At 42.5% G+C, this 26,911-nt stretch overlaps 1 protein-coding gene across 4 annotated transcripts in view; it reads left to right on the forward strand.

The window, feature by feature from the left end:
- Window positions 1–26,911, forward strand: part of PLCB1 (phospholipase C beta 1) — a 337,353-nt gene that overhangs the window by 212,789 nt on the left and 97,653 nt on the right. For all 4 annotated transcript variants that reach the window (XM_063391476.1, XM_063391478.1, XM_063391479.1 and 1 more), the window contains exons 8-11: window positions 1,400–1,500; window positions 2,869–3,035; window positions 19,165–19,311; window positions 25,636–25,793. In XM_063391476.1, coding sequence (XP_063247546.1) covers window positions 1,400–1,500; window positions 2,869–3,035; window positions 19,165–19,311; window positions 25,636–25,793 — 573 coding nt within the window. The remainder of the gene's footprint in view (window positions 1–1,399; window positions 1,501–2,868; window positions 3,036–19,164; window positions 19,312–25,635; window positions 25,794–26,911) is intronic.

A 26,911-nucleotide genomic window follows, 5' to 3' on the forward strand; every position in this document is an offset into this window, starting at 1 on the left:
CGGACTGGTCCCATGAAAAACACAGGGAGGTTTTGGCAGGGCAAGTTTTGAACCAGTTCACCCTGTGGGAACTCACAGTCTGCCATAAAAAAGAGGGCACAAGGGTCTGATGGGGTCACCTTAGAATGGAGCCTGGAGATGTTATCCAGGCAGAGCAGAGGAGCAGCCCAGGTTGGTCAATCTGCTCTTGTGGACAGAAACAGAATAAAACCCTCTTGAGCCTCTGCGGGTTTCAGATGAAAGGAGACAAAGCGACGCCTGTGGTATCATTTATTTATTGTAACCTAAAGCAGGAAAAATATAGAAAAGTTTCCTTGTGCCTGACAAAGGCTTGAACGGATGTTTCCTGTTCCCTTGGCAACGGTGCTAAACAGGCAGAATAAATACAAGCCCTGACCGCCCCAGCAGCAGCTCCCTTCCCAGACAGCCAGGTTCCGACAGCCTGCCAAGCAAACAGCTTTGTGCCCGAGTTACCATTCTCCTCTAGTTCACTGCCTTTTGCAGTGGAGAGGCATCCTGTGGGCCCCTGGTGCTCCACAGAGCACGTGTCACAGCTTTGGATGAAGGACTTCCAAACTTCCTGCACAGGACTGACCCAGTACAGTAATTACCTCCAATAATTTGGTTTTTTCAGAGAAAAATGTAGTGAGGGTGATGGATTTGTCAGGTAGAAGTTGGACTAGATTTAAATTGCTCTAAAATGTAGAAAATGTAAGGAAAAAATAATACTGGCGAGTCTTCTGCGGGAGAGCATTTTTATCAATTCCTTCTAAAAGAAATCTGATTGCCAAATGTGTTACACTGAGTGTTTAGGACAAAGATGGATGGAAAAGCTGTGCTGCTTGAGTCTTGCCCAGAATTGTGGCATCTTGAACATGTATCTGTAGGAAGGAAAAGGCAAAATCACTGCTGCTGTCAGGGAACAAGTGTATTAGTAATGACACAGTGACCCAGTTTGTTCCCTAGCTGTGTGACAGCTTTGGGAAGATGAGTGACATCCTCATCCTCTGTGACGCTGCTGTTCTGCTCCCTCAAAAACACAGGCTCAGCACCGCTGGGAGTGAGCTCAGAGCCTTCATCAGGGCTGACAGACCCATTTCTGCTGTGGGTGAGGGGGACAGATGGGGAGATGTCCCTTCCTCCTCCTCCTTCACGGGTGCTCAGAGGATGAGATATCTGTGCCCATGGAAGCTAATAGATGCGTTTGTACGTATTTCTTAAAGATGAACTCTGAGCTGCTCTGTCATTCAGGGGAATTTATAATCCTGCAGAATCTGGGCTCCTCTAGGTTGCAGGAAGGAAATCAAAAGCAGCCAAAAAGTGAGTGATGTGTTTGCAAAGAACATGTAAAAGTGCTGTATCTCTCTTTCACTGTTTTTTTTTTTTTGCCATTTCACAGAATGATTCAATCCCTCAAGACGACTTCACGCCAGAAGTGTACAGAGTGTTCTTAAACAACCTCTGCCCTCGGCCTGAGATCGACCACATCTTTTCCGAGTTGTAAGGAACGACTCTCATTGCTTTATTTATTTATTTTTCTCATTCACTGGTTTTCTGGGCTGGGAATGGCAAAATAGGTTATTTATACTGTAGCAGAATGCAGTGCTTGCCAGTAACAGATTTAAATGTCAAGCAGGGCTGTTATTTAATCTTGGATCAAGGGTTCCTTCCCTCCCAGGCTTTTACCTCCACTTTTGATGGCTTGAGTTTTAAAGGAATTTGTTCCTAGAGGAGCAGAACTGCCAGGTCTTGTTTCTCTGTATTGATCAGGATAGTTTAGGTTTCCAAGAAAATAAAGAAGATTAATAAGCAATAACAGCATGAAATAGGCATGAGAATATGTATAATCACCCCCAAAAGCTTAATTAGGACTGGCAAAATAACGCAGTAACTTTCAGGATTTGCGTATGATGAATTCACACCGTGAAATTAAATTAGCAGCCGGCTACAACTGATTTCATACATTCAGTTATGGGCTCTGTAACTCCTGGTGCTTCTACCCCTTGCAGCAATCTGTGTACCTCCAGTTTCAGCAGAGCCTGATCAATGGGGTCAGAACATTCAGCAATATGAGAGGAGAGCAATTCCCAAAATACACCCCACGGCCTCCAAAGCAATTGATGAACGTCTTTTGGCAGCACGACCGTGCTCACATTCCCCTCCTGGGGTTGTTGTCCCCAAGGCGGGGGTTTCAGAGGAGCACAGCCCTGGCCCAGTTTGCTCCTAGTGCACCCAGTGCTTCCCATTGCTCCCTGGCAGAGCTCAAGCCAAGCCTGAGTGCTCTAGACAGCCCTCAGCTCATCACCAGGCCTGGAGGCTTCCTGGGTTTCTGTCTGGGCACAACCCAAACTCTGCTCTTTTCACTGTCTCTCTGAATAGACATCTTTTTGTTTGCGTTACAGAGCACCTCGAAGCTTTTAGGAAGTTCATTAAAAAAAGCCCCACACAAATTACCAGAATAATGAAATCAGGGCTGCTTTCATTCAGCAGTAAACCCAAATAGTTGGGGTAGGAATGCCAGCAGTGTTTGTGGCAAGCTTGGGATTGAATTCCATGACTGTTTTCTCTTTTACTTTTTTAAATAGCTTAATTCCAAGAATTCAGAGGAATGAAAGGCTTTTAGCTTTGCTCCAAGTCTTCCCATTGATGCCTATAATGCTGAACATTGTCAAAGATCTTCCTCCTAGATGTCTGATGAAGAACCTTTAGCAAAAGAAATTGCTCCAGAGACACAGTGGAGTGATGTTTTTGTTTCATGATAGTTTTGTATGAATCTTGTTTCAATTTCCTTGGGAGGTTTCAGACATGAAACAAGATTTCAAGGACGTGTATTAAGATAACTTTTGTGTTGCTTTGATTTCTCTCCAGTGGTGCCAAGAGCAAACCCTACCTTACTGTTGATCAGATGATGGACTTTATAAATTTGAAGCAACGGGATCCACGATTAAATGAGATCCTTTACCCACCGCTCAAACAAGAACAAGTTCAAGTGCTGATTGAGAAGTACGAACCCAACAGCAACCTAGCAAAGAAAGGTCAGTGGATTTCACACTCCTGCTTGCTCAGTTCCTGATGCAGAACAGTAACTCGATTATCCTACGTGCTAAAGCAAAATCTGGTTCAAAACCCAGTTGCTCTCCCAGCTGTCTCCTTTTGGGATCGTGCAGGCCTGTGAGACATCACGTGGTGCATTTTTAAATGTGTTTGGTTGGTATCAGGTTAGAAAGGATGGGGCTGGTTTCCCTGCTTGGTTTGCAGTGTGTGTCATTGACAGAAGAGTTGCTCTGGTATGCGACCCTCAGCAAAAACCTGAGTCTCACCATGGCTGTTTACCAGCATCTAAAATGGAAAGTTGAAAGAAAAAATCAGGGACAGTGGAACTAAGAGCATGATAATTCTATCATTTGATAAAGCTATTAAGTCTAGTCCTCTGCTTTTGGATAAAGTGGTGTACAACACAAGACATGAGATCCACTCAGGGTGTTTCATGCTATAATCATAGAAAATTCCCTTTTGAACATCTCAAGTGTTGTCAGGACTTAACTGGGCATTTTGCCAAAATCAGTGAAAGAGCTCCTGCACAAATCTCTACAGATTTTTGCTACCATGACAAGTCTTAAAATAGCATTTAGTTTGTGTCTGCATCCTGTTTTATTCCAATCCATTATCCTAATGATTAGCCCAGCTTTTGATGTGTTTACACCTTAGAAATTTTAGAGGCATGGGAATATCCTGAAAACTGGATCTAATTTGAAAAAAAGATTGTTTGGTCCAGAGACTGTGGATCAAAAAAGTCAAAAAAGACCCAACAGTCTGGAGGTTAACTGAAGGCACTCTGGAAGCCTTCTCACCTTGATGGCTTCCTGAAGGAAATCAATGTCACAATCAATGTTGTCTCTCAAACACTTCTAATTTTTCTGTTAAGGCTTCTTTTTTCCCTAGTCCAATCAAACTGAGTGTTTCCAGAGGCTTTGCTGGAGGGTTAAATCCTGCTTCTTTGCCATATTTGTGCAAAGTGCCTTTGATGTCAGGAAGAAGGGTACCTTGAGTAAATGGAAACACGTTGTGACCTCCTTTCTCATCTGTGCAAATATTAGAGCTGTGCTCTGTGCTTACCTTATTTCCCACCAGTGGCAGGAAAGTCTGTTCCCTAAAAGATCACTCTTGTAACCCAAATATTAGCACTTCATACAAACCAAATAAGGGATTTATTAGAAGGAGTTGCGCTGGTGTGCCAGCGGAACGCCAGGAGTCGAAATGGAATCACCTTCTGACTGGCAATACGCAGAAAACATGAAACAGAGCCCAGGAAGAAGGGTGCTGTGCTGCTCTTTGCTGCTCTTTGTCCTCCTGTGGGATCTGTGGGACACCTCCAGCTTTCCCCTGTTTGTCTTGGTGCACGCATTTGCTGTAGACATTTGCCATTCCATAGGTGCCTCTCTTCCTGGCTGTAATTTATGTTGCTCCTAAAGAGTCAGTTCTCTCTGAAAATGCTGACTTGAACAAGGGAAAGGCAGATCATGGAGAGTTAATTCTTTCTGTGGGATTGTTGTGGAGTTTTTTTCCCCTTTTCAGACTTGGGCACTGGGGTCCAGCTGGCACAACCTGAGAACCACCTCTGTGCTGAGGACACCGCCTCCCTGTCTGGCAGCTGAGCTGCAGGAGCTGGCACATGCTCCAGTGCAAATCCCAAGCTTACTCCTTAAAATGACAGGAACTGGCTAATCAGGAATGACACGGGGACACAATATTTTCTGTACATCTGCTCCGAGTTGGGAATGCAATTCACTGTATATTAAATGAAGTGCAGGTGTGCATTCATTTCTGCACTCATGGAATAATATTCAAAAAATGCTTCCTGTCTATAAAATGTCACCAAAATGTAACCACATATTTGGAGCAGTGATTTAACCTGATATGGTGTTCTGTAAAAGGGGTGATCACCCAGGCTTCCTGCTGCCAGGGTTGTTGAAGTGAAATGTCCAGACAGTTTTTGGCCAGAAACATGAACGCAGCAACGGGCAACCTCCAAAAGTGTGCTGCACATGCTTCTCAGCAAATAAAATTCCATGCATTGAAAAGTTCTGTTAAACAAAATCTGAGGTTTTTTTTCCTTGAAAACATAAATCCAAATTCATGAAATGGAAGCTATGTACAGCACCTGACTCCTTGCTCCCTGTTTGGATAGTGCTAGACCTTCACTCATCTGATGATTGCTCTTCCTAATTTCCTGTCCGAGTTCATTGTCTGTGCACATCCCCTGTACTGCAATATTCTCTTCTAATGATTCTCTCATAGCTAATTCAGTGAATTTCTAGTGAGTTGTTGTGCTGTCTTTCAATTTTCACAGCACTATTCAAACGCATTTGGGATCTCATAATTCCCCATGTCACCACTGTAGCCCTTTTGTTGTACCTGTTGCTCCTCACCTACACTATTTTGAACACAGTAAGCAAGAGCTGTCCATAATATTTTAAATGTTTGCAGCTCCTCAGGTACCTGGTAAAATCTAAAAGTTTGGTGTTGTTGCTGGTGAAGTTCCTTAGCTTGCAGAGCTCTGAGTAAAAATCCTGCCAGTGCTCCTGCTTGTCACTGATGTATTTTAGGTGAATTTATTGCAGGGATGCGGTGGAGCTTTTGCAGAATCAGCAGATAGGCGGGCTGGACATCTGCATAGGTTAAGTGTCTGGAGTAGTGTTTTATTGTGGTTCAGGTAAGCTGCAGTGATTAATGCTTTGTGTCGTGCAGTGAAGGAGATTAATTCGCTGTGGAACGTGTTCCCTTATCAGGTGGAGGCAGGAGGAGGTCCCTGGCAGTGCTGAGCAGCCTCTCCCTGTCAGCAGAAGTGTGCTGGGGGCTTGGGACCGGAGGAGAATTTACTGTATAGATGTTTCTCCCATTCTGCAGAAACATGCTGGCTCTTCCTTTGCTTAATGATGCAATTCATTTCTGAAAGTTTCTGAGTTCAAAAGGAGCTTTGAGAGCTCAAATCCCAATGTCTCAGTTTAAACCTTTCATTCTGAAACCCGGTAAGTGCTCTGGAAAGCACAGAGCCACAGCCCTGGCTCTGGGGGCATCCTGTGCCACTTCCACACTCCAGGCATGCCAGAGCTGTACCCATGTACCAGACCAGGAAGGAAAGCAGGGAGGAACACAAGGCCTGCTAGGGAAGGGAGGTGTGAAAAAACTAAAGCTATGAAATACGTGTTCCCCCCATCGTCCTTGGAGGGAGCAAGGCACGGGTTTGGTTATTATCAGCCTTTATTTTTAGAGAGGTTTTTGTGGTGGAAGATTTAAAAATAGAGTGTGAAAGTGCTTTAAGTAATGGCATAAAGACGTTGATGTTTTTTTCCCTCTTAGGGATGCATTTATTTAAATATTATATTTGCTTCTTTAATTTTAAAGGGCTAAACCTTTAGATCTGCACAGAGGAAAAGAGCTTTGCACTTATATTTCACAGTGTTTCTTTCTCCAGATTTTCTCTGTATCTATTTGCTGTGTGTCAGCTTTGGTTAGACATGTATTTAGAGGGATTGTAGAGGAGCTGGTTGCGTGACTCTCTCCATGAATTCCAGTATTAATTCTGTTTTACAGTGCACATTTATTGGTAGTTGTTGCGCTGAGTTTTTCTCAGGTAATAAAATAAATTAAGCAATTATCATTAAATTAAGATAGATTTAATTTTATACAGCATCTATCGTATGTATTTTTCCCATGGCGGCCTTAACAGCAGGCAGTATTCACTCCAGCATAAATGTGTTTTCCCTCCTTAAAACTTCTATGCAGTTTAAACATTTTCACCCTGCATTAAATTCACCTTTTAGTAACTGCTTAAGAATAATTACGCATTGGATTCTTTTGATGGCAGAAGGGGGTCATTTCCTAGGTAACAGATTTTAATGGCAAAAACAAGCACCGTGCAGCCAGGGCTCTACTTTTATCACATACTTTGTGATATTTAAAGCATAAATTCTGATGTATAAATCATTCAGGCAAGTGGTTGAGCCTTCTGGTATGAAACCTTTGTAGGAAGTGTTACAAAACAGTTGAAATTCTTTGGCCTCCCAGCTGTAACACTGGAAAGTAAGAACAGTTACCCAAGAGCCCATTAACTTTGGGATGGTCAGTGTTTTCCAGTCCAGTTGTACAAGAGAGGAGCTCTCTGCACTGTTTCTGTCTCAAATATTGACAGAACAATAGATCCCAGTCATGATTTATTACTCTTCAAAATGTTTAAGCCACACCAAAGTCGTAGTCTAGCCCAGGCTGTCAGCAGCAAGTGCTAAGTTAGGTAGCTTACCAGAAAACCTTTTTTTTAAATTGTTTTAAAAAATATGTATATATGTGCGACAAATGTTAGTATGGATAATGTGTCAGCATAAATAAGGTAATGGAAACTATTTGTCAAAATGAGTTTGCAGAATGTATTTCTGTAATACACTGGAGGTTGTTTTTTCTAGTTAAGCTGCAAAATTAATTTCAGACCTTGCAGTTGTTTGGAACATTGCCCCTCAAGTGGAAAACTAAATGTAAAAATACTTTAGACTGGAAAGTCCTCAATTATAAGGATTTTTTGCATCTGCTTTACAGGTAAATTGTGTCATCTTTGAACTGTACCAGCTGAAACGGTGATATGGACTAGTGATAATGGATTTTGCAACACTGAACACTGCTGTTGGCAGTACTGATAATAAAAGTAGCAAAAATATATTTAGGGTTCCAGGGGGGACAAGTTTCGTGATCTTCAGTGTATAATGCAGATACTTTGAAAGAGGCACGAGCTTTGCAGAAATCCATGTTGGACTTGGTATCTGGCACCAGGAATAGCTCCATGATATCAGTGAAACAGTGCTGAAGGTGAAATGGCCCAGACTTACTGTGGAGTTTGTCTGCAGAGCTGCAGAGCATGAAGTCATGGTAATGGTAATGCAGGTTGTGCATTACCCAGCCCTGTGCTGTCCAACCTGGAAGTGACCACACTGGGACTCCTGTTCCCCAGCCTGGGATCCAGAGGGAACAGCTGGTGGGCCCTGGGATCAAACCCCACAGGCAGCCTTCAGCCCTGTGTCCTAGCACTGAGAATGGCTGAAAAAACTGGGGGTGACAGGACCACAAGGCAAACACAGTTTTAGAACCTCATTCCCTCCAGCTGGAGCTTTTGCTCAAAGATAAGAGACTCTTACGTCAAGACTGCGTTTCAGGGGTTATGGGGACGTATTTTTCTGCAGTTGCCTGCCTGTATTGTGTTTGACCCGGCCTCAGACTATCAGAGCCCATAAATAGAAAACTTAGTCCAACAGTGAAACTGTTTCTTTTGTGCTTGTTGCTGCCTCGTTTATGGAGCACGGGGAAGTATTCAATTTTAGCAGCAGGGTTTATTATTTGAAGATGAGTGTTAGATAAAGTTTACTTCTGAAAATATAAAGGAGCCCGGACTCAAGTGCTGAAGGAAGCAAGCGGAGATGAAGTTTGGACAAACATGGCATGGCTTGGCTCTTCATTATGACTTGTACAAATGCTCTCAGCTGGAAAGGGCCCCTGAGGACACAGGGAGTGAAGGCTGCAGGGATCCACTGGGTGGCATCTAGGACTGGTGGCACAGGAGCACTATTGGGCTCACTGCCACTGAGCCATCCTCTCTTGTGTGTCATTTTTGGGGTTTGCCTCGCCCTCGGGTCGGCTCGACTCGACAGTCAGTCAGTCTGTGCCTCGAGGAGCCAGCCCTGATCCTCGAGTGCTTTGGGATGTGTGGGATCTGTCAGAGCAGGGCTCTCGGAGCGCTGGGGCCTGGGCACTGCTGGAGCACAGCAGCCATATGAGGAAGTTTCCCTTCTCTCAGATGCAATCATCTCACAATACCCTTTAGCTGGAATAGGCCTATAAATACAGCGGGGTTAAACGCTGGGGAGGCAGAAAGAAGTGGTAAACTAAAGGACAATGTTGGCACGAGAACACAGAGGGATCAAGTGGCCTTGAGTAAGTTTAGGCTGGAAGTTAGGAAAACTTTCCTAACAATATGGTCCTGGCACAGACCGCCAGAGGTAGTAAAGAGGGCAAAAAAAAGCGATTGTTATTAGTGAAGAGCTCAAGTTGTTTATGAAAGGGATTGTCCACTGCAGTGCCTGCAGCTGCAGAACCAAGTTTAAAGAACAGATAAGGAAGGCCCTTTAAAGGGACTGAAATGCCTTCTTTTCCATTTATTTGCACTGTCTTTGCAGTGCCACCCCTTTATTCTTTTCCACTTCTCTTTAATATTAGTCTTTTTTCAGCTGCAGGAGTCTCTGGAAGTAAAAACGTCACCTGTGATTTTTCTCTTTTAGAATTTTTTCGGCACTTACAGCACACTGACTCTCTTCCCTTGTCTCTTCCCATGATACTACAGGACGATCTTTTTGGCAAGTGCATTAATAGCTTATGTAGAGAAGTATCACTTAGCAAAAAAAACCCCACATATTTTTAGATGTCTTTTAGTGCAACTTAGCAATTGGAAGTACGCCAACATTTTAACATTATTCCATCTCCCAGGATCACTCTGAGGCATTGTACAGAGGATGTTTTTGAGAGGTTTGGCAAGACAGTGACATATTCCAGTGGTGTCCCTCTTTCAAGTCTGTCAGAAATAACTACAGTATTGCTGGGATGAATGGTGTTTTTATCTGTCTAATTTAAATCCTTTCCACTCAGCTGCCTTAGAAATCTGCCATGTTGCAAAGTGCTCATTCCACTGCTAGCTGGGGACTGGTGTGAAGGTGGTTTTGTAGTGATTTTGTGGATTTAACTGGAACTAAACTGTCTTCTGATAGCCTGTAAGGGATATCCTGTCAGAAACAATTTCTGCTGCATCTCTGCTGAGAAGTCAAGAGCAGAGAATGGGCTCGTGGCTGTAAAACCCTGCCTCAGTCTTGAGACTTAGGAGAGATCAGTGCTTGGGGTTTTCCCCCACTCCTTAACAATTACTGGTTATTCAAGTTTGGATACATCTGCCTGCTAAAGTTTTAGAAGCTGTTCCAAGACTTGTTTTCCTTATCATGAAACCTCTGCTTACCAGGATCTCTGAACTGTGACCATGTGTTGTAGCAGCACAGGGTTTTAAAGCTGCTGCAGGAATTTAAAGGATCAATATCCATCAAAATAAATGTGTTTCCAAGGTATAAATTTTAAGGAAGAGAAAATGTTGAGTGCTTAGAATCTTTCCTGCTTCAATGTGTGTTTTACTGTTTTCTAGCACTACTGGAGAAAAATACATCCTTTTTATGTGCTGTGCAGCCCCTGTGAGCCCTTCCTTCCTGAGAGCTTGAAAAGGGCTGAAAAAGCCTGTGACTTCTAATAAAATAATGAAATAAATACCATGCTCAACATTGCACAGTGGCTTTAAGATCTTGTTAAACCTGGATGGTTCATGCCTACAGGCACCAGTGAGGTTAGGAAACCTGTTTTTTCCCTCAGGTGAGGCTCTGTCTTCCCTTCCCTTTGGAGATGGCAGTGTCCTTGGAACGCTCCTGAAGTTTTTATTCTGATTGAAGCAGATTTGCTGTTTGGCATGGTTTGCGTGGAAGCTTGTAGGAAATATTTCCTCTCTGGAGTGAATTAAGTGTCTTGCGCTGCAGTGCCTCCTCTTGATAGTTCAGAAATGTGGTTTTCCATCTGCAAACATTTTCTTGCCCCTCCCCAAAAGGTAAATAAATAATTGTATCCACTCTTGGTTTTCTGTGTGCACTTGTACAGATGATGAAGTGGATATGATAGCTTCATTAGAATGACAAGCATTCCTGATTTAGACACACTGAGCTCTCCTTTATTTGACAAACCTTCCTCTGCAGAAGGCTCTGGATCTCAGTGTCCTTGGGCATGCGATATTTCTGCATGGATTAATGGATACTGAGCCAGCTCTTTTATGTAGGCTACTTAGGCACAACATGTTTGCCTTCCCGTGTTTTCCCTCAGTGGCTGCTTGTCATTCAGTGAGCATTTATCCTGAGCTTGGATCAGAGCTACCTTTCTCTGTTGGTGTTCAGATTTCCCTGTGTCTTACTGCGCTGTACCCATTCAGGGCTGGAGCGAGGAATCTTGCTCTGTTCCTTTCTTACTGAGTGAGTTTTCATTTCTGTTTCAAGAACATGTTCCCCAAGACAGCCTGTTTTGGTTTGTGGCCAGGTAACTGTCTAATTACAGAGGGTATTTGAGCGAGTATAACTGAGGGCAGAATTGGATCCGTCATGTTTTCCTCCAAGTTTAGAGAACGGAAATGAGATTTGAACACAACAGGATATTGTCCTGCTTTGATTTTAAAGGATTTAAGCAATGAGACAACCAATAAATCCTGTTTATTGGTTACAGGACTGTTTCTGAGCACACTTAGTTGAAGCACTGCCAAGCTTTTTCAGACATTCACCCCAAGTTTTCTAGTGCTCACTCTGTTCTCATTACATGTTTAATTTCTTTTTCTTAATCACCTTTTTTGATGCAGCTTCTTGTACAGATGGGTTGCTGTTCTCTGCATCTCATCTGCTTCTCAGGGCGATAGATTTCTAGGCATCCTCTTTCCTATTCACCTCTGTATTTTTGATTTTCTTTGCTCTAGTGATTAGCTATGTAGCTTGAATTATTATTTGTGTGTTCTCATTTGATTTGTGTCCCATTTACCTGCTTCATTACAGCTTTGCCCTCTTGTTTTGCTAACAGCCACCAGAGAACTGTCTGTTCTTTAAACCCTGTGTTGTTGATTCTACTTTTTCGTATTATTAAGGACTTCACGAAACCAGACCTACTGCTGATCAGTGTTCAACCTCTGGACTTTTTGTGCAGTTCAGTTTTTAAATTCAAAGAAACCCTGAACTTTTAAGCTGACCTCAGTTTATTTCTATCTGAACTTTTTTGCAGATTAGTTTTTCTAATTAGGAAAAATTTGAGTTTAAAGCTTCATTAAATGCTTCACTAATATCCAGATGCAGTAATTCAGATATATTGCTGTTGCTCTACCTATTAATTTGATAAGGCTGACTGACTATTGTGAATTTTTGCCCTTACTGATCATTGAGCGAACTGCTAAAATGGAGGAGCTACTGATGATTTCTGTGGTGTGTAAATGGTGGTTGATATTTTGATATATCTGCAGACCCTGACCTGAGTCCTGAGAGTCTTTGCTGTCCTCAGTGTTTTTTCTAAAAGAAAGCAGCACTGAGATTCCTGGGCTAAGAGTAGTAACCCAGTTGTAGGGTTGGGGTCTTTTTGGTCTAGGCTGAGCTTGGACCATGTTCTGTCCTTGTGATGACTTTGCTGTTCAGAGGGCATCCCTTGGACAGTGCAGGACAATCCAGTCCTGCCCTGGTTTGCAAAACTGGATACAGACAGAAACTGCAGTCACCCCACAGCAGTACAGCAGCAGAAGGTGTGTCTGGAAAGCCAAGCAGGTTTCAGCGTCACTTGGATACAAATGTTGTGAGTGCCACCAGAGTGGCTTTGGCACACCGTGTCCCACTCGGTGTGAATTTTATGTAAATTCATCTCGTGAGCTTCTCTGCTGGCTCACAGAGCTAGAGAGCAGAGAGTAGCTAATGTGTGTCAAGAGACACACCGTGACTCTGTGCATCCTGCTCCACACTGTGCATGATATTTTAATACCTAATGAGCTGTAAATTGCGGTGCTGGTTTGTGAGAGAGAATTCCCAATGGGACACGATTTACAGATCTCTCACTGGATTATCAAATACCTGCTTTACTTGTTGGATTCTTATCTTCGAGTTGAGAGGACTGCTCAGTTGTGTGGGATTACAGCAAATGTGATTATTGTTACAGATTGCATTGGAATTAACCCGATTTCACTGTCAGACAAAATGCAATTGTAATTCTGTGCTGCTGACTGGGAGATAGAAGGTGCCAATTAATTGTCTCGCTTCCTTTTTATTTTCTTTTTTGCTTTAATAACATCTCTTGGCACAACTGTGCTTTCCAGTTACATTATAACTGAGTGGATAACAGCACGGGTGTAAACGAGTGGAAAGCACTGTGAAGTTTGCAGACACACGGAAAGAAATGTTTAAGATCCATGAGGCCAAACCTGCTTACTGTGAACAAGCAAATGCACATTTTAATAGTCATACAAAACATCCACAAATTTTAAGGGACAGGTGGAGGCTGCAAGAGTGAAGCACAAAGAAAAGCGTTCACATAAGTTGTCTTTTCTGCTGTCTGCTGTGCCTCTCCTGTTATCCGCCCCAAAATTTTTTTCCGGAGGACTGGAAGGCTCCTGGGAGCAGGCTGGACAGACCCTAGGAAAATTAAGTAGCTGCACATCCAGCATACCCACCAAAATAAGGGGGTGAAGTTTAGATCAAGCAGCTGTTCGGGAAGTTCTCAGGGTTAGCTGCACTTTTATGCCTCCCCCAGACTACCGCACTGCTGGTGTTTTGGTCTTGATCCCGGGCCTCTGCAGAGGGCACTGAACTGCAGGAGGAGCTTCTTCTGGGAGCTCGACCCTGCTTTGAACCCTGATGTCTTCTAGCAGGTGTTGAGTGAGCGGGGCTTGTTTACATCCTCGTGCTGAGGAGCTGGCAAGCTCCCAGGGACACAGGAGCATTTCCACATCCAGAGCAACGTGCTGGTCATGCTGGCTGCTAGAGAGGTTGGGAAAGCAGCATCTTGTCAAGTTACCTGTGTCTTATTAGGCAGCAGGAGAAGGATTTCTGTGTCAAAAGCAGCCTGTGCTTTTTCCAGCCTGGAAACTGCACAGGAACAGTTTTCCATGGGGCTGTCACCTGTGTCTGCCCTAGCACTGTCACAGGCCCTGCAAGAGAAATGTGCCAGGTTCTCTGGATCTGGTCAAACAGGACTAAGAAGAGCCTCGTGAGTACACAGTAAGTCTTCAGAGGAGCCTCTGAGAGGTATATTCACAAGGTGCAGTCTATCCTATCAGCCATTTCAGCTGGCTGGAATTCCTGCCTCATGGCAAATGTGTGATCACCATCTCCCAGGGGTGAGGATATTCCAGATCTCCTCAGCTGCAGAAGAAAACATTTTGACTGATGAATGTTGACAAGATCTAGGAACCACAGAAAAGAGGATTCATTTAATTACCCCTGGAAATTCTGTGAATTTTCAATAGATCATTTGTCAGAAGTGTGTCACCTGCCTGAAGACTGCTTCCAGGAAAAAGGATCTGGGATAACAGAAGTGACTTCTGTTGTATTTAGGTCTGACAAATGTTGACTAGAAAAGAGCCTTGATACTTGTGGACAAAGCAACAGTTACATTTTTATGTGATTTTTTGTGAATCAGGAACATTCATGTATTTGATCCATTGTAATTGATCTTGAGAGGTATGGGATCATGTAACTGAAGTTTAGAAGGAATTACTGTGAAATGCATAGAACTTGCCACTTCATTTGTGCTTTTTTTTTTTCTTTTTCCCTCCCTTGTAACTATTTTGGGACAATCAGGTGGAGCCAGGGATGCAGAAAAAGATCAAGGTGCACAAACACTTCCCATGTTTCATATAATGAAGCTGATCACAATCAGGAAATTCAATAGAATCTCTCAATGTATTCCTCTTCCAGTAGGAAATTACTTCTCCTTCCTATCAAATTTTAATGAAAAAAGCCAGATTCAGTTGATTTCACTTGATTCCCAATGTGGTGGTTCTTTTTTGATCTCTGCATGAATTCCACCACCCTGAAGGTTGTATGGAGCAGCAGTTTGAGGTGTTCTGTGGAACCATTTACTAAGAAACTGCTTCACATTTTTCTGCATGTGTGTACAAATACAGAGAGAGGCATAGAGAAACGTTTCCAGACTCTGCAGTGCCTTTCCAAACTCTTGAAAGTTTTTAATTCAGGTACATTTCTAGAGGTAGATCAAAGCCTATATAATCTTTACACAAGTGTGCAGTTACACATTTCTAATTTTGAGGTACTGGGAATGTCTGTGACTAAGAATACATTAGACACTTTTGTATTTCTCCTCCACACTTACTCTTGTATTTTTCAGGCCTGTTCCAATGCACAATAAAAACATTAAAATTGATCTGTTACTCACTTGTCTGGCACCAAACTTTAGCTGGCCACTTACACATGCTTTGAGAATCAAGTCAAAAACATGCAAAGTGTGAGGGGGAAAGTGTGAAATGTGAGGGGCAAAAGTGTGAAATGTGAAGGAAAAATGTGCAAAGTGTGAGGGGGAAAGTGTGAAATGTGAGGGGCAAAAGTGTGAAATGTGAAGGAAAAATGTGCAAAGTGTGAGGGGGAAAATGTGAAATGGGAGGAAAAAAGGGCAAAGTGCAGAGTGTGAGGGGGAAAGTGCAAAATGTAAGGGGAAAATGGGAAGTGGAAGGGGAAATAGAGCTAAATGTGAAGGAAAAAATTCAAACAGGGAAAAGTGCAAAATATGAGGAGGAAAAATGGTAAGTGTGAGGAGAAAAGTGCAAAGTGAGAGGGGAAATAGTGCAGGAAAAGGGCAAAAGTGCAGAAAGAGTGCTAAGTGTGAGGGGGGAAGTGCAAAATGTGAGGGGAAAAAGTGTGAAATGTGAGGGGCAAGTGTGCCAAGTGTGAGGGGAAAAGTGTGAAATGAGAGGAAAAAAGGGCAAAGTGAGGCAGGAAAAGTACAGAGTGTGAGGGGAAGAGTGCAAAATGTAAGGGAAAAATGGAAGGGGAAATAGGGCAAAATGTGAAGGGAAAAATGCAAACAGGGAAAAGTGTTGAGTGTGAGGGGAAAAGTGCAAAATATGAGGAGGAAAAGTGGAAAGTGTGCAGGAAAAAGCAAAGTGAGGAGAAAAGTGAAGCGTGTGGGAGAAAAAGGGCAAAAATACAGATAAAAGGGCAAAGTTAGGTGAAAAGTGCGGTGTGAGGGGAAAATGTACAAAGTGTGCAGGGAAAAGTGTGAGGGAAAAGGGGCAAAGTGAGGCAGGAAAATTTCAAAGTGTGAGAGGAAAAGTGCAAAATGTAAGGGAAAAATGGAAGGTGTAAGGGGAAATAGGGCAAAGTGTGAAGGGAAAAATGCAAACAGGGAAAAGTGCAAAGTGTGAGGGGGGAAAGTGCAAAGTGTGGCGGGAAGAAGCACAAAGTGTGAAGGGAAAAAGGTTCCAAGAGTGAGGGGGGAAATGCAGTGAGGGGAAATGTGCCATGTGTGAGGGGGAAACATGAAAAATGTGAAAGGAAAATGAGCAGAGAGTGAGGGAAAGAGGACAAAGTGAGAGGGGAAAAGGGAGAGATCTTAGGAAGAGTAGAGTGGAGGATGAGGAAGCTCTTGCTTTCTTCAGCAGATGTCTCAGTGGTACTGAGTGATTTGTGTTGAACATTTCAATTGGGCAGGTACCTCAGGAAAAAGGAGGCATTTTTATGTTTGTGCTGTTTTTAAGTGTTTTAATAAAGCACTACCGAGTGACCCCATAGGGAGGGAAGTTGTAATTAATCAGATAAATTAGAGAAGAGGTGTTTGAAAGGGAAGAAAAATAAATTTCTTGTGCTGGCAAACTCCAAACCCTGCAGAGAAAAGGGTCTCGCTGAGGGTTGTAGCTGCTGACGTGGCTTCTGCTGTGGTTGCGCTCACGGATGTGATTCCATCCCAAGAAGAGACACCAGATCAAATTTAACATGGCAATGGTGAGTGAAAAAGGCAAGCCAATTAACTCTACAACTTGAGGTGTATTAAGCACACCAGATATTTTTAGAAGTTTAATCAAATTTTTAGGGTTAAGATAATTTTAATACAAAAAGCCAAAAAAAGAAAAAGAAAAATGTGAATCTATCATGTCTCTCTATCTTTGCATTATGTGTCTCTTGTCTCTGTAACTTTTTATGTCTAAACATACCATTAAATCTTTCTATTATATAGGCAATGATAAAAGGTGACAACTGTAATCAAAACAACTGATAACATTATTTTTTCTTGCCAGTGTCTGTGTAAAGGTGTAATATGTTTAAGGAAACAGAGAACAAATCTTACCACTTAATTAAGACCATTTTTTTAAATGACTGTCCACCAAGGATCGTCCTCTCTGCAGTTGCCTCAGAATACTATTGACATTGGTCACAAACAATCTACTCTTTAATATCCAGGACACAAAGCCCCTTTGACATCTGCCATCTCCGTTCCACAGACAAACTCTCACTGGTGCAATATAGGCTGTAATTGAACTTGCAAATTGCTTCACTTTCTGAAATGCTGACTGCTTAATTGTGATAGGGGAAATCGCATTCTAGAGCCGTGGGCTCAGACAAGTGGGTAGCTCAGAAGCTGCCTAATTACACTTGTGAATAATGCTCGCTGTGATTTATGTTAATACCAGCAGCAGTGCACAGGAGAACCATCTCCATCTGAAAAACAAGGCCCCTGTTTGCCAGGTGCGCTTTGAGGATTGAATGCAAAGATCGCTTTGAGAACCTTCAAAACTACACGTGCGTGAATCCGTATAACAAAATGCAAGTGGCAGCAATCCCGTTCAGGTCTTAACTTTGGTTTTTCCTCTGTTGTTTCACTTGGTGTGGATACTTGACACATTCTCAGTCTGCTTGGTGCAGAGCATTCTCTTGGGTGGATTTTAGGTCAAGCAAACTCCATGGTAGCACCTGGTGCTGTTGGCATTCTCTGGTCGATTCAGGCGGTGGAAAGGTTCTTCCTACACCTTTAGTTCCACGAAAAACCTCAGTGGTGGGATTTTTTTCCTGACTTTCACCTCCTTGAATTATTCCTTGTAGAAAGGAAAGTACATGGGCCTCCATCTCTGGATGATTAGTTACCCTATAGCAAAGCAGCTGTGGAGCCTGACAGGACTGCACTTGGATTACAGCCTTAAAATAGGGGATGGACTTGATGTTCTTCTTTCCAACCCTCTTACAGTTGTCGTAAGAATGAATGGCAATTGCATTGCTCTGTTTTGTCACTGCATTTCTGCTCTTATGAATAAGTTCGTTTAATGCTACCAGTCTTGGGGTGTTAGGAAAAGGAGGATGTATACTTAAGACTGTTACACATCTTTTCCTCTCTGAGCAAGAGCCAAATCAGGCCCAAGCATAGATTTTAAGTAAATGCTTTACATGCAATATTTGCATCATGTGTTTACAAGCTTAAAAACACAGGAAAAAGGACAAGGTTGTCTGCTACTTTTTAACATTCTAGAAAAACATGTGTAGGTTTATGTATTTTAGTATAAAAAGGGATTGATCCTGAAAGGAGAGAATAGCAGAGTCAGGAATAGAACTGAAATCTTCAGTTTTTCAATGCTATCATCAGGCAAATGAGATTTTGCTTTGTCAGACTGTGCAGAATATTTTGGGTTGGACACGAGAGGTAAGAAATTCTCACTGTTGGGAGTCACTAAACATGTAGTTCAGAGATACAGAAGATCTGTTTTACTGTAGGCAGGCACAGAAATAACTAAAGATATATGGTTGAGTAAACAGACAAAATTTAGACAAAATAGCAAAAAATACCAGGCAAAAAAAAAAGTCTCAAATTTTTTCAATTAAGCAGTAATCTTCAATTATGGATTACTGGATTTCTTTTTAGTCTAAATGTGCAAATTGACATCCTAAAGTCAACTTTATGCAGAAGGCTTAACAGCAAAAGTCCTCCTGATGTAGTAAGAGCAGTTCGTCTGAGATGAATGAAAGGATAGGACTCAGCTTTCTGATTTGACAGCAGCATATGAAATGATAATTTATGCTGACACTCCAATGAGATATCAATTAGAAGACAAATATAAAAGTGACAAAGCAAACCTTAGCTCCCACCTGAAAGGTAGTTCATGCACACACTGGACCAAACTCCAAAGAGGTTAGAGTTGCCTGTGTCTGTGGCTCCCTGCAGGTTTCTTGGTTTGCTTTGGAAAGCGTGCTTTGTTTTGTCCCCCAAAGACCCCTTTCCTTGATGGGCTTGGATCTATTTTTGCTGTAACTCTTGATTCCCCCCTGCACTTGCTTTTCTGAAGATGCTGATTATGAAGAGCTTTATCTTTGTTACAGCTGAAGGGCTGTGTGTTACTGGCCACTTGTGCGGCTGAAATCGAGGTAGTAGTAACGAAAGAATATTTGGATAACTGGGTGAACGCCAGGCTGGTGGTTATATGGTCTTTCACACGTGCCTTTGTGTAAGTGTACATTGAATTTATCTGCATGCCACAAAATCTGTGGTTGAAGTTAATGGGTGCTTTCCCTGGCTCTGTGTTTCTCTCAGGACAGATATCCGTGGATGGATTTATGCGGTATCTGAGTGGAGAAGAGAACGGCGTCGTTCCACCCGAGAAACTGGATTTAAATGAAGATATGTCTCAACCACTGTCACACTACTTCATCAACTCCTCACACAACACCTACCTCACAGGTACAGCAGTGTTGGACAGATCTGATTCCTTACCTTACAAAAATTCCGAGTGTATTTTCAGTGGTAACATAAAATACACTAAAAACATCGGCATTAAACAGATGATGGAGTTCAGTCTTCAGGGAAGCAAGGGTGGCACTTGATTTTTATTGCAGCTGCAACACAAGTGCATCAAATACACTTTTATTAACGTGTGAGCAGCAGTTATGTTGTTCAGATAAGGCCTGGCCAGAAACCCAGTGAAGTCCCTGGAAAGATTCCCTCAAGCAGGATTCCATATTAAGGCCCATCTTTAGGGAGGAGAATGAACCTCGTGCTTTTTATGACAACAAAGATAGCAAGCATGCAAAGCAGAATACGGGAAACATCTCCGTAGCTCATAAATTTGCCCCTAAACATGAAATCTGGCAGTTTGTTGTGCTCCATGAAATCTGCTTTGATTCAGAGATTAAGGAGGTTCCAACATGGCACATAATTTTGTGACAGCCCACAAATACAAGAGTGGAGATTGGCTCCCTGACAATATCTGACATCTGAGCTGGGATTTTTAGGTGCTGTCATGTTTTTAAAAAGGTTGAGCACCCAGAAGCTCCTGTTAATTAGATTTACAGTCTGAACTGTATTGTTTGCACAGCAAAGTCAACAATGCTTTAAGACTCAGAGAAAGCTAAGGCAGTTTAGGAATTTGACTTTTGGCATTAGTTTTCTAGTCCAAGGTTCTGTTAATTTATGAGCAAATAATTGTAAATTTACTATTATAGTTTGGTTTACATAGGAACAAATGTTTTGGGCAAGCAGATGTGCACAGGGGGTTCTCTCCTGTTTGATTTGATGTTTGCTTAGTCCTGTCATGTTTGCTAATGACTTAGCATTATGTTTAATTTAACAAAATGATGCTGCACTAAGTGCTAAAAATGTGGTTTATGTGTAATGTAGGCTTTTTAACACCGTTAACAGACTGGCCTTAACTGACCAGCTCCTTCAGGGTGCCAGTGTGCCAAAACATGAACAACCCCAGGCACTTTAAACAGACCTCAGGGGAGCTCTTTTCATCTGCTTTATGTTTGTTGCAGCTCTTTCTCCAGCACCTTCGCCAGCTTTCACGAAGTGAAGGAATTGTCATCGTTTCCATTAGACACCATTTTTCAGGAGTTATATCTAGGCTGTGAAATGTGTTTTGTGCTAGAACTTGTCACATAAGTATTTGTTTTGACAGCGATTTTCTTTCTCTGAATTAAAAGAAACAAAAAGCAGTGTGGCCACTTCTAAGTTATGATTCCAATATGCAGAAATTTATGCCCTTGGGTGGAGCGAAGACATGGCCAAAGCAAAAGCAATTTTTAACTGTGATGTTCTGCAGACCTCTTACCTCCAATACTGACTTTGTTCTGTCACTGAGGATTAGTTGGTGCTTGAGCCAAATGCTGCAGCTTTATGCAGAAAGTCTGGAAGAAAACAGTTAAGCTGCAGTACTAAAGTGAGAAGCACAGGCCCACAGGAGGTTTAAAAAGGATGCAATTTAAGGTTGTTCTGAAGAAATAAGAGACTGCTCTCCCCTCTACCAGCAGGAATTTATAGCCAGGTCCATACCACAGATTTTTATCAGGGCTGGTCAGGACAGAGATGTGTTCCAAAGGTTTGGAGCCAAAACCCAAAGAATTAAGGATGGGAATTCATGATTAGTCCAACCTATTCTAATTTTTTTAACTGCCCTACAAGTGACCTCACATGTTTAATTATTTACCTTGACACTTGCTAAATTTGCTTTGACTTTGTATGTGAAAGTCTGCAAATCATCTCAGATTGCATCTACAGGTTCCTTTGCCTGCATTTCCAAGTAACCTCAGAGGTATATTTGGAAACATGATCTTCAGTCTTAATTGGACAAAATATTCCCAGCTTAGTAAACAGAGGGGAGTAAATCAGGATAAACTCAGGGGATAGTACAAGAGAAGTTTGAAGCTCTTTCAAATTCCTTTTCAGAGTGCATATTTTCACATTTGCAGGCATAAATCATAAGCCCTTCCCTTTAAGTGGGTTCATTATGTTCAGTGAATGTGTGGCAGCTGGCCACAATGGGATTAATGATTTGATTTTTATCTGTGCGTTACAAAAGCTGACAGCCTTGGATTCTGCTCTGAGCCTGCGTCAGATACAGCAATCACATTTCCCATTTGCTTTCTTCCAACGAGGAAGTAAAATTAATAAAATTAATGATGGTGAGCTACTCCTTTTCCCCAAAAGAGTTTGAAGGATCTGCTCAAGTGCTCATGGCTTTGGAAGGGAAGCCTTGGAAGCACCTTTGCCCTGACTGAGGCCATGAAATAGCAACTAGTCATGTAATAATTATCAGGACAATAAGAAAACTATTCAGTCTGGCATTACTTTATGATTACTGAGCTTAATGCCCTACCAATTATCTCTGCCTTTGTTAGTTTTTTTAACCCAGAAAAAGCATGCACAAAGAAACAACATTATAACATAAAAAGCACCATGTGCACACTCTGAATTTATTTTTAATTATGCTGATCATTTTCCTAGCCTTTAGTAGAAACCCTTGGCAGTACATCAAGTCCTGATTATTTATTTAGAAGTGTTACTGCTTTCTTTACTCTTAGGAAAATGTAATTTTTAAGAACAAAGGTAAAAATTCATGAAGAAAGAAGTGATTTGAAGTGAACCTGGGCTAACTTAAAAAAAATGTCGTCTTTGAGAAACTTTTTTTACTGTCTCATCTTTTTTTCTCATTGGTGTCATATTTATTTCTTTATTCCTTTGAACCCCTAAAGTGCTACTCTGTGTTTTCCTGGAGTCTCACCTCAGGTTTCTGCTGTGGGCACAGTGGGGACTGACTTTGCAACATTTCTTTCAGCGGCACCCAAAGTCAGAGACAGATCATATCACGCTCAGCCTTGCACGTTTTGAGGGCTGGGCGACTTGCTGTTGTCTCTGGGAAGTGCAGAATACTAAAATCACACACCTTTAACACATGTTTTGGCTAGAAGGGGCAATAATCTCAGCAATAGGTTTGTATTTCAGTTCTTTCTAGAAAAACATCTCCTGAGTGGCAGTTCTCTGTTGCTGCCTGTGACCTCTCATCTACCACCCTCCAGCTTTTCTGTTCTCAGTGATTCCTCAGTCCTCAGTGTTGCTGCTTATTGTCTGCATTCAGCACTTCCTTGAAATCTTGTTCCCCTCCAAAGCTTGCAGAGCAGTTTCCAAGCTGACAGCACCATCAGGAAGGGATGGAAATCTGGGTGACACCTTCCTGCTGCTGGCCACACATCCTGCTTCGGTCCAGTGTGAAGTGTCAAAACAACAGGCAGGGCTGAGAGCCTGGTTCTGACTGACACACAAGCAGGAGTAGAGTAGGTCACAGCTCTGATCAGCTTGTCCTGTGCATGGTGAAATAGCTCAGGAGGAAAGTAAATGCAGATAAAGGTGCTGTGTCTAAGAAAATCTCGGCTGCCAGCACCTTGTGTGGCTGCTGGAGTGAGGAGCCAGGCTCCCAGCGTGGGGCTCTGAGTTTGCACACTGCAAACCCCAGTGGACAAAAAATCCAGGGCACTGATTGCTTCTCCAGCACTTGTCTGGAGAGAGGAGATTTAGCAGCTCATGTTTGTGCCCAGCAAAGGGAGGGTACAGGCACCTCATGCTGGAGAAAGTGTTGGGAGAGGGAAGAAGCAGCCTCTGGTTCTAGGAGAGTGAAGAGTCAGGTGATTCCAAATAGCTGGATCCAAAAATCCCCCAGTTTGTGGAGCAGAGATACCTTAAACAGATAGCAACCACGTTTGAACTCCACATACTGCAAATAGCTTTCACTTGGAAAAACAGTGGTGGATGAACCCAACAAGGATGCAGTTCCTGAGAAATGAGCAGCTTAAAGTTGCAGAAGTGTGGAAGTGTTCTGTGTGGGAAGACCTGGGTCATTTCCTCAGCTTAGAGCAGTCAGCACTGGCTCATTTTGCACAGCACCCTGTCAGTTATTATTTGGTCATTGCATTTTTCAGAAAAGTGATTTTTTGTCCAAATCCATTTCTCCTTAGTCCATATAGAGTGATGGGATGTAAATGTGTTCTGTATGGTGTTACTGTAGACACTGCTTGTATTGTAGAAGGGAACAAATAATGCTCTCAATTTCCAGTATTAAAAAATTGATCTGCACTCAGGCTATTAAAAATATACTGGAAGTGTTCCCTTTAGTCTCTGTGTTACCACATTTTAAAATGCAGAAGGGGTATTTAAAATAAATGCAAATAGGAACTCACACAATAGAAATTTCTAAATAATATATGCAAACCCCTCACATTTCGGGGAGCATCCCTCATATTCTGTATTTGAGAAAAACAAGCTGTTGGGACTATTAAAATGTGTGCTAGCGTTTTACACTCTGCCTGGGAGTCTTTCTGAAGATTGTGTGGTTTGGAGGTTGAATAACCTCTTATCCTTTGCAGGAATCCTTCCAAAACGTCTGAGCCTTATTAATAAGGTAGTGTGGGAAGTGTCATATGGCAAGTGATGCATGTCATGATTTACTTAAACACTTCTGAAGGTGAAGGATCTTGGAGCCCAAAACACTCTGCAATGATAATCACCAGGAATCTCTCATAAATAGAGTTCGTTAATCATAGAATAGTTTCATAATCCAAACTCAAAATGCTCCGAGGGAAAAGAAAGACAACATTAGAACAGTTTTCGAAGTGAATGTGGGTTTTTAGGCAATAGAGTTCAGTGGATCCCTATGAGAGCCAGGATTTCATAAGCAGATGCTTAGGGATGAGTACATGGAAATGTGAGTGGTTATTCCCTGATCCGTGCTTATGCTTGTTTGCTTCCTGCAAAGAAAAAGAGCCACTACTTAACCCAGACATTGGAATTGCACCAAAAAGGCTTTTGTGTAAGGAAAAATAATCTGCCATAAGCAAAGGTGAAACAGGAAAAAGCTAAATAAATTTTTTTTTAAAAAGAGAGACACATTGTCACTTTGCTGACGCCATTTGGATTTTCAGAGGTTTCCAGCACTGGCCAATTTCTTCTGTTATTAACAGATATTTCTCACTGGTTCCAGCAGTAACTGAGAATTCTTATGGATTGCAACAAGAGTAATGTTAATACCTTGTGGAGAATTTGTGATTTCTCCATCTCATGTATCAGACAGAAACTGTAAACAGGGATTTTCAAGTAAGAAGGGGTTCTCTTACAGTTTTAAGTACAAGGTAAAAACAGACAATTCTGTTTTGTGAAGCAAATTCCAAAATGTGTATTTCCCAGCATAAAACCTAAACACAGAATCACAGAGACTATTTATCCATCATAAAATGAGGATTAATCTGCATTACAGTGTATGCCAGTCTAGATGAAGTATTTATATGTCCCCAGCCAGCAAAGAATCTTCACTGTAAATAAACTCACTGCCTCCTTATAAAGAAAACTAATTTCCCTTCAAGAAATCCAGGAAGATCTTCTCAGCAAGTCTGCTGGAAAGCAGGAAACTGCATCCATTTCCTTCACATCTAAAAGCAGCACAAAGCCATTCTTCCATTACTGTTACCTCTCTGCTGCAAGAAATTTGTGTCTGAATGACAGGAATCAAACCTGTTGCAGCAGATGAAGGCAGCCTGGCTATCCTTCCCTGAATCCAACTGGACTTCTTTGTTGGCTTGGGCTGGGAATTTTTTGTTGCTTCTTTTTTAATATTTCCCAAGTTTGGAAAAAATGAGTTTTCCTTCTTAATTTTTAGATTTATATTATCTCATTTTTGGAAAAGGACAGTCTGATTGAATTTCTCTCTACATAATACAGTAACACATCACGAAATTTAACTGACCAACTCATTGCAGTGGTTAGCATATTAAATATTGATTTGAGACCTAATGACAGTGCCATTAGTGACTCCAGGGGGGTTTGTTTCATCTTGTACTAAACTGCGTTGCATGTTGTGAGAAAATGTGGTCTTGGTCTCCTGAGCCGCCTCTGAATTTCACATTGCTTGTCAGGGGATAACAAAATCTCCTAAAACTAAGTTTTTTATTATTATTATTATTATTATTATTATTATTTAATTTTGTGTATTTGATGCTGCCCATCAGAAGCTTCTGAGCTGGCTTCAGCTGGGTTATTCTCTGCTTGGCTGATGGCAGATCCAAACCATGACGTTGACTGTGCCACAGTAATTTCCGTTGCGTTCTTGGGCTTTCCGTGTTCCCTGGAGCGTTGCTCCTCTCAGCCGAGGGCAGAAGCTGCTGTTAACCCTAGTGATTGTCAGATCAGTTGTGCCTGTTCCCGAGGCCCAGAGTGACGTCCCTTGTCTGTGCTGTGTCCCAGCTGGACAGCTGGCTGGCAACTCCTCGGTGGAGATGTACCGGCAGGTGCTGCTGTCGGGCTGCCGCTGCGTGGAGCTGGACTGCTGGAAGGGACGGACCGCGGAGGAGGAGCCCGTCATCACTCACGGCTTCACCATGACCACAGAGATATCCTTCAAGGTACGGCGGGTCAGCTGGGCAGCGTCCTGTGCGGGCAAAACCATCACAGATACGCCACTGCGAGGGTGGGAGGGCAGAAGGATGCTGCTAGAGGGAATTGCAGAGCAGCTGCAGAGTCGTTGGAGGAGAAGAGCTGCAGCATTTGGACCTTGCGTGGGGAGAGGGTCCTGGTGGTCCTGGCAGTGTGAGGAAAAGGGATTATGTGGTGTGACAGCAGTGCCATCTGGGCTGGGCTCCGTGCCCGGGTCCGTGCTCCTGTGCACGTCCCTGCAGCCAATCTCACAGGGAGAGAGCCAGGTAAGGCCTCAGCCAGGGCTGAGGGACCAGGCACAGCCACCACAGCTGGGTCTGCACAGAGACAAACGGGGCCGTGAAGGCGTTGGGAGAAACAACTGCTGGGTTACAGCTCCGTGGGACAGAGCTGGGGGCCACGGGGTTTGGACAGCAGTACCCAGCACATCAGTTCACTCCTGTTCTCCTCCCTGCCTGGTCACTGGCAGCGGGAGGCAGAAGCCCTGAACTGAGACTGGAAGTAGCAGCTAGCTCTCAACAATTTGCAATCCTTCAAACTCCTGGGAGCAGAGAATAACATGCTGCTCATGGCCAGATGGGCAGGCTCCATGCACATGACCCAGACACTGGGCATTAGATTTAAAAAAAAATAGTGTGTGTGCAGTGTTATCCCTGATACTTGGAATCACACCCAAAGTACTGGAAGGTAAGAAAGAAAAATTAGTATCTTTGGAGACTGTGAAGGGATATTTGTGCCAGTCAAACCCTAAACCTGTCATCTTTATTATTGAATTTCATCTTCCATTTCCTTTTCTACAGCATAAGGTAGAGACCATACCCTTAGCAATAACCTTAAATTGTTATCTTCTTATTCTTCTTAAAGATGTTTTTGATCCAAGGTGTTAGAGGAGCATAATGGAGGTGTTTTCCTGTAGTATTAGGATTGGTAGTCAGCACAGCTTACAATCATACCTCAGGAAATCAGTTTTGAAGTGTGAAGAAATAATTCTCCTTCATCTGAGACACTAACTCACCATGGAAATACATTTCTAGCCTTAGCTGTGTGCAAGAATATGTGGGAAAATGTTCGTTATTGACTTTGGTTA

The sequence above is a fragment of the Prinia subflava genome, chromosome 2 (genome assembly GCF_021018805.1).
Source record: "Prinia subflava isolate CZ2003 ecotype Zambia chromosome 2, Cam_Psub_1.2, whole genome shotgun sequence".
Taxonomy (NCBI): Eukaryota; Metazoa; Chordata; class Aves; order Passeriformes; family Cisticolidae; genus Prinia; species Prinia subflava.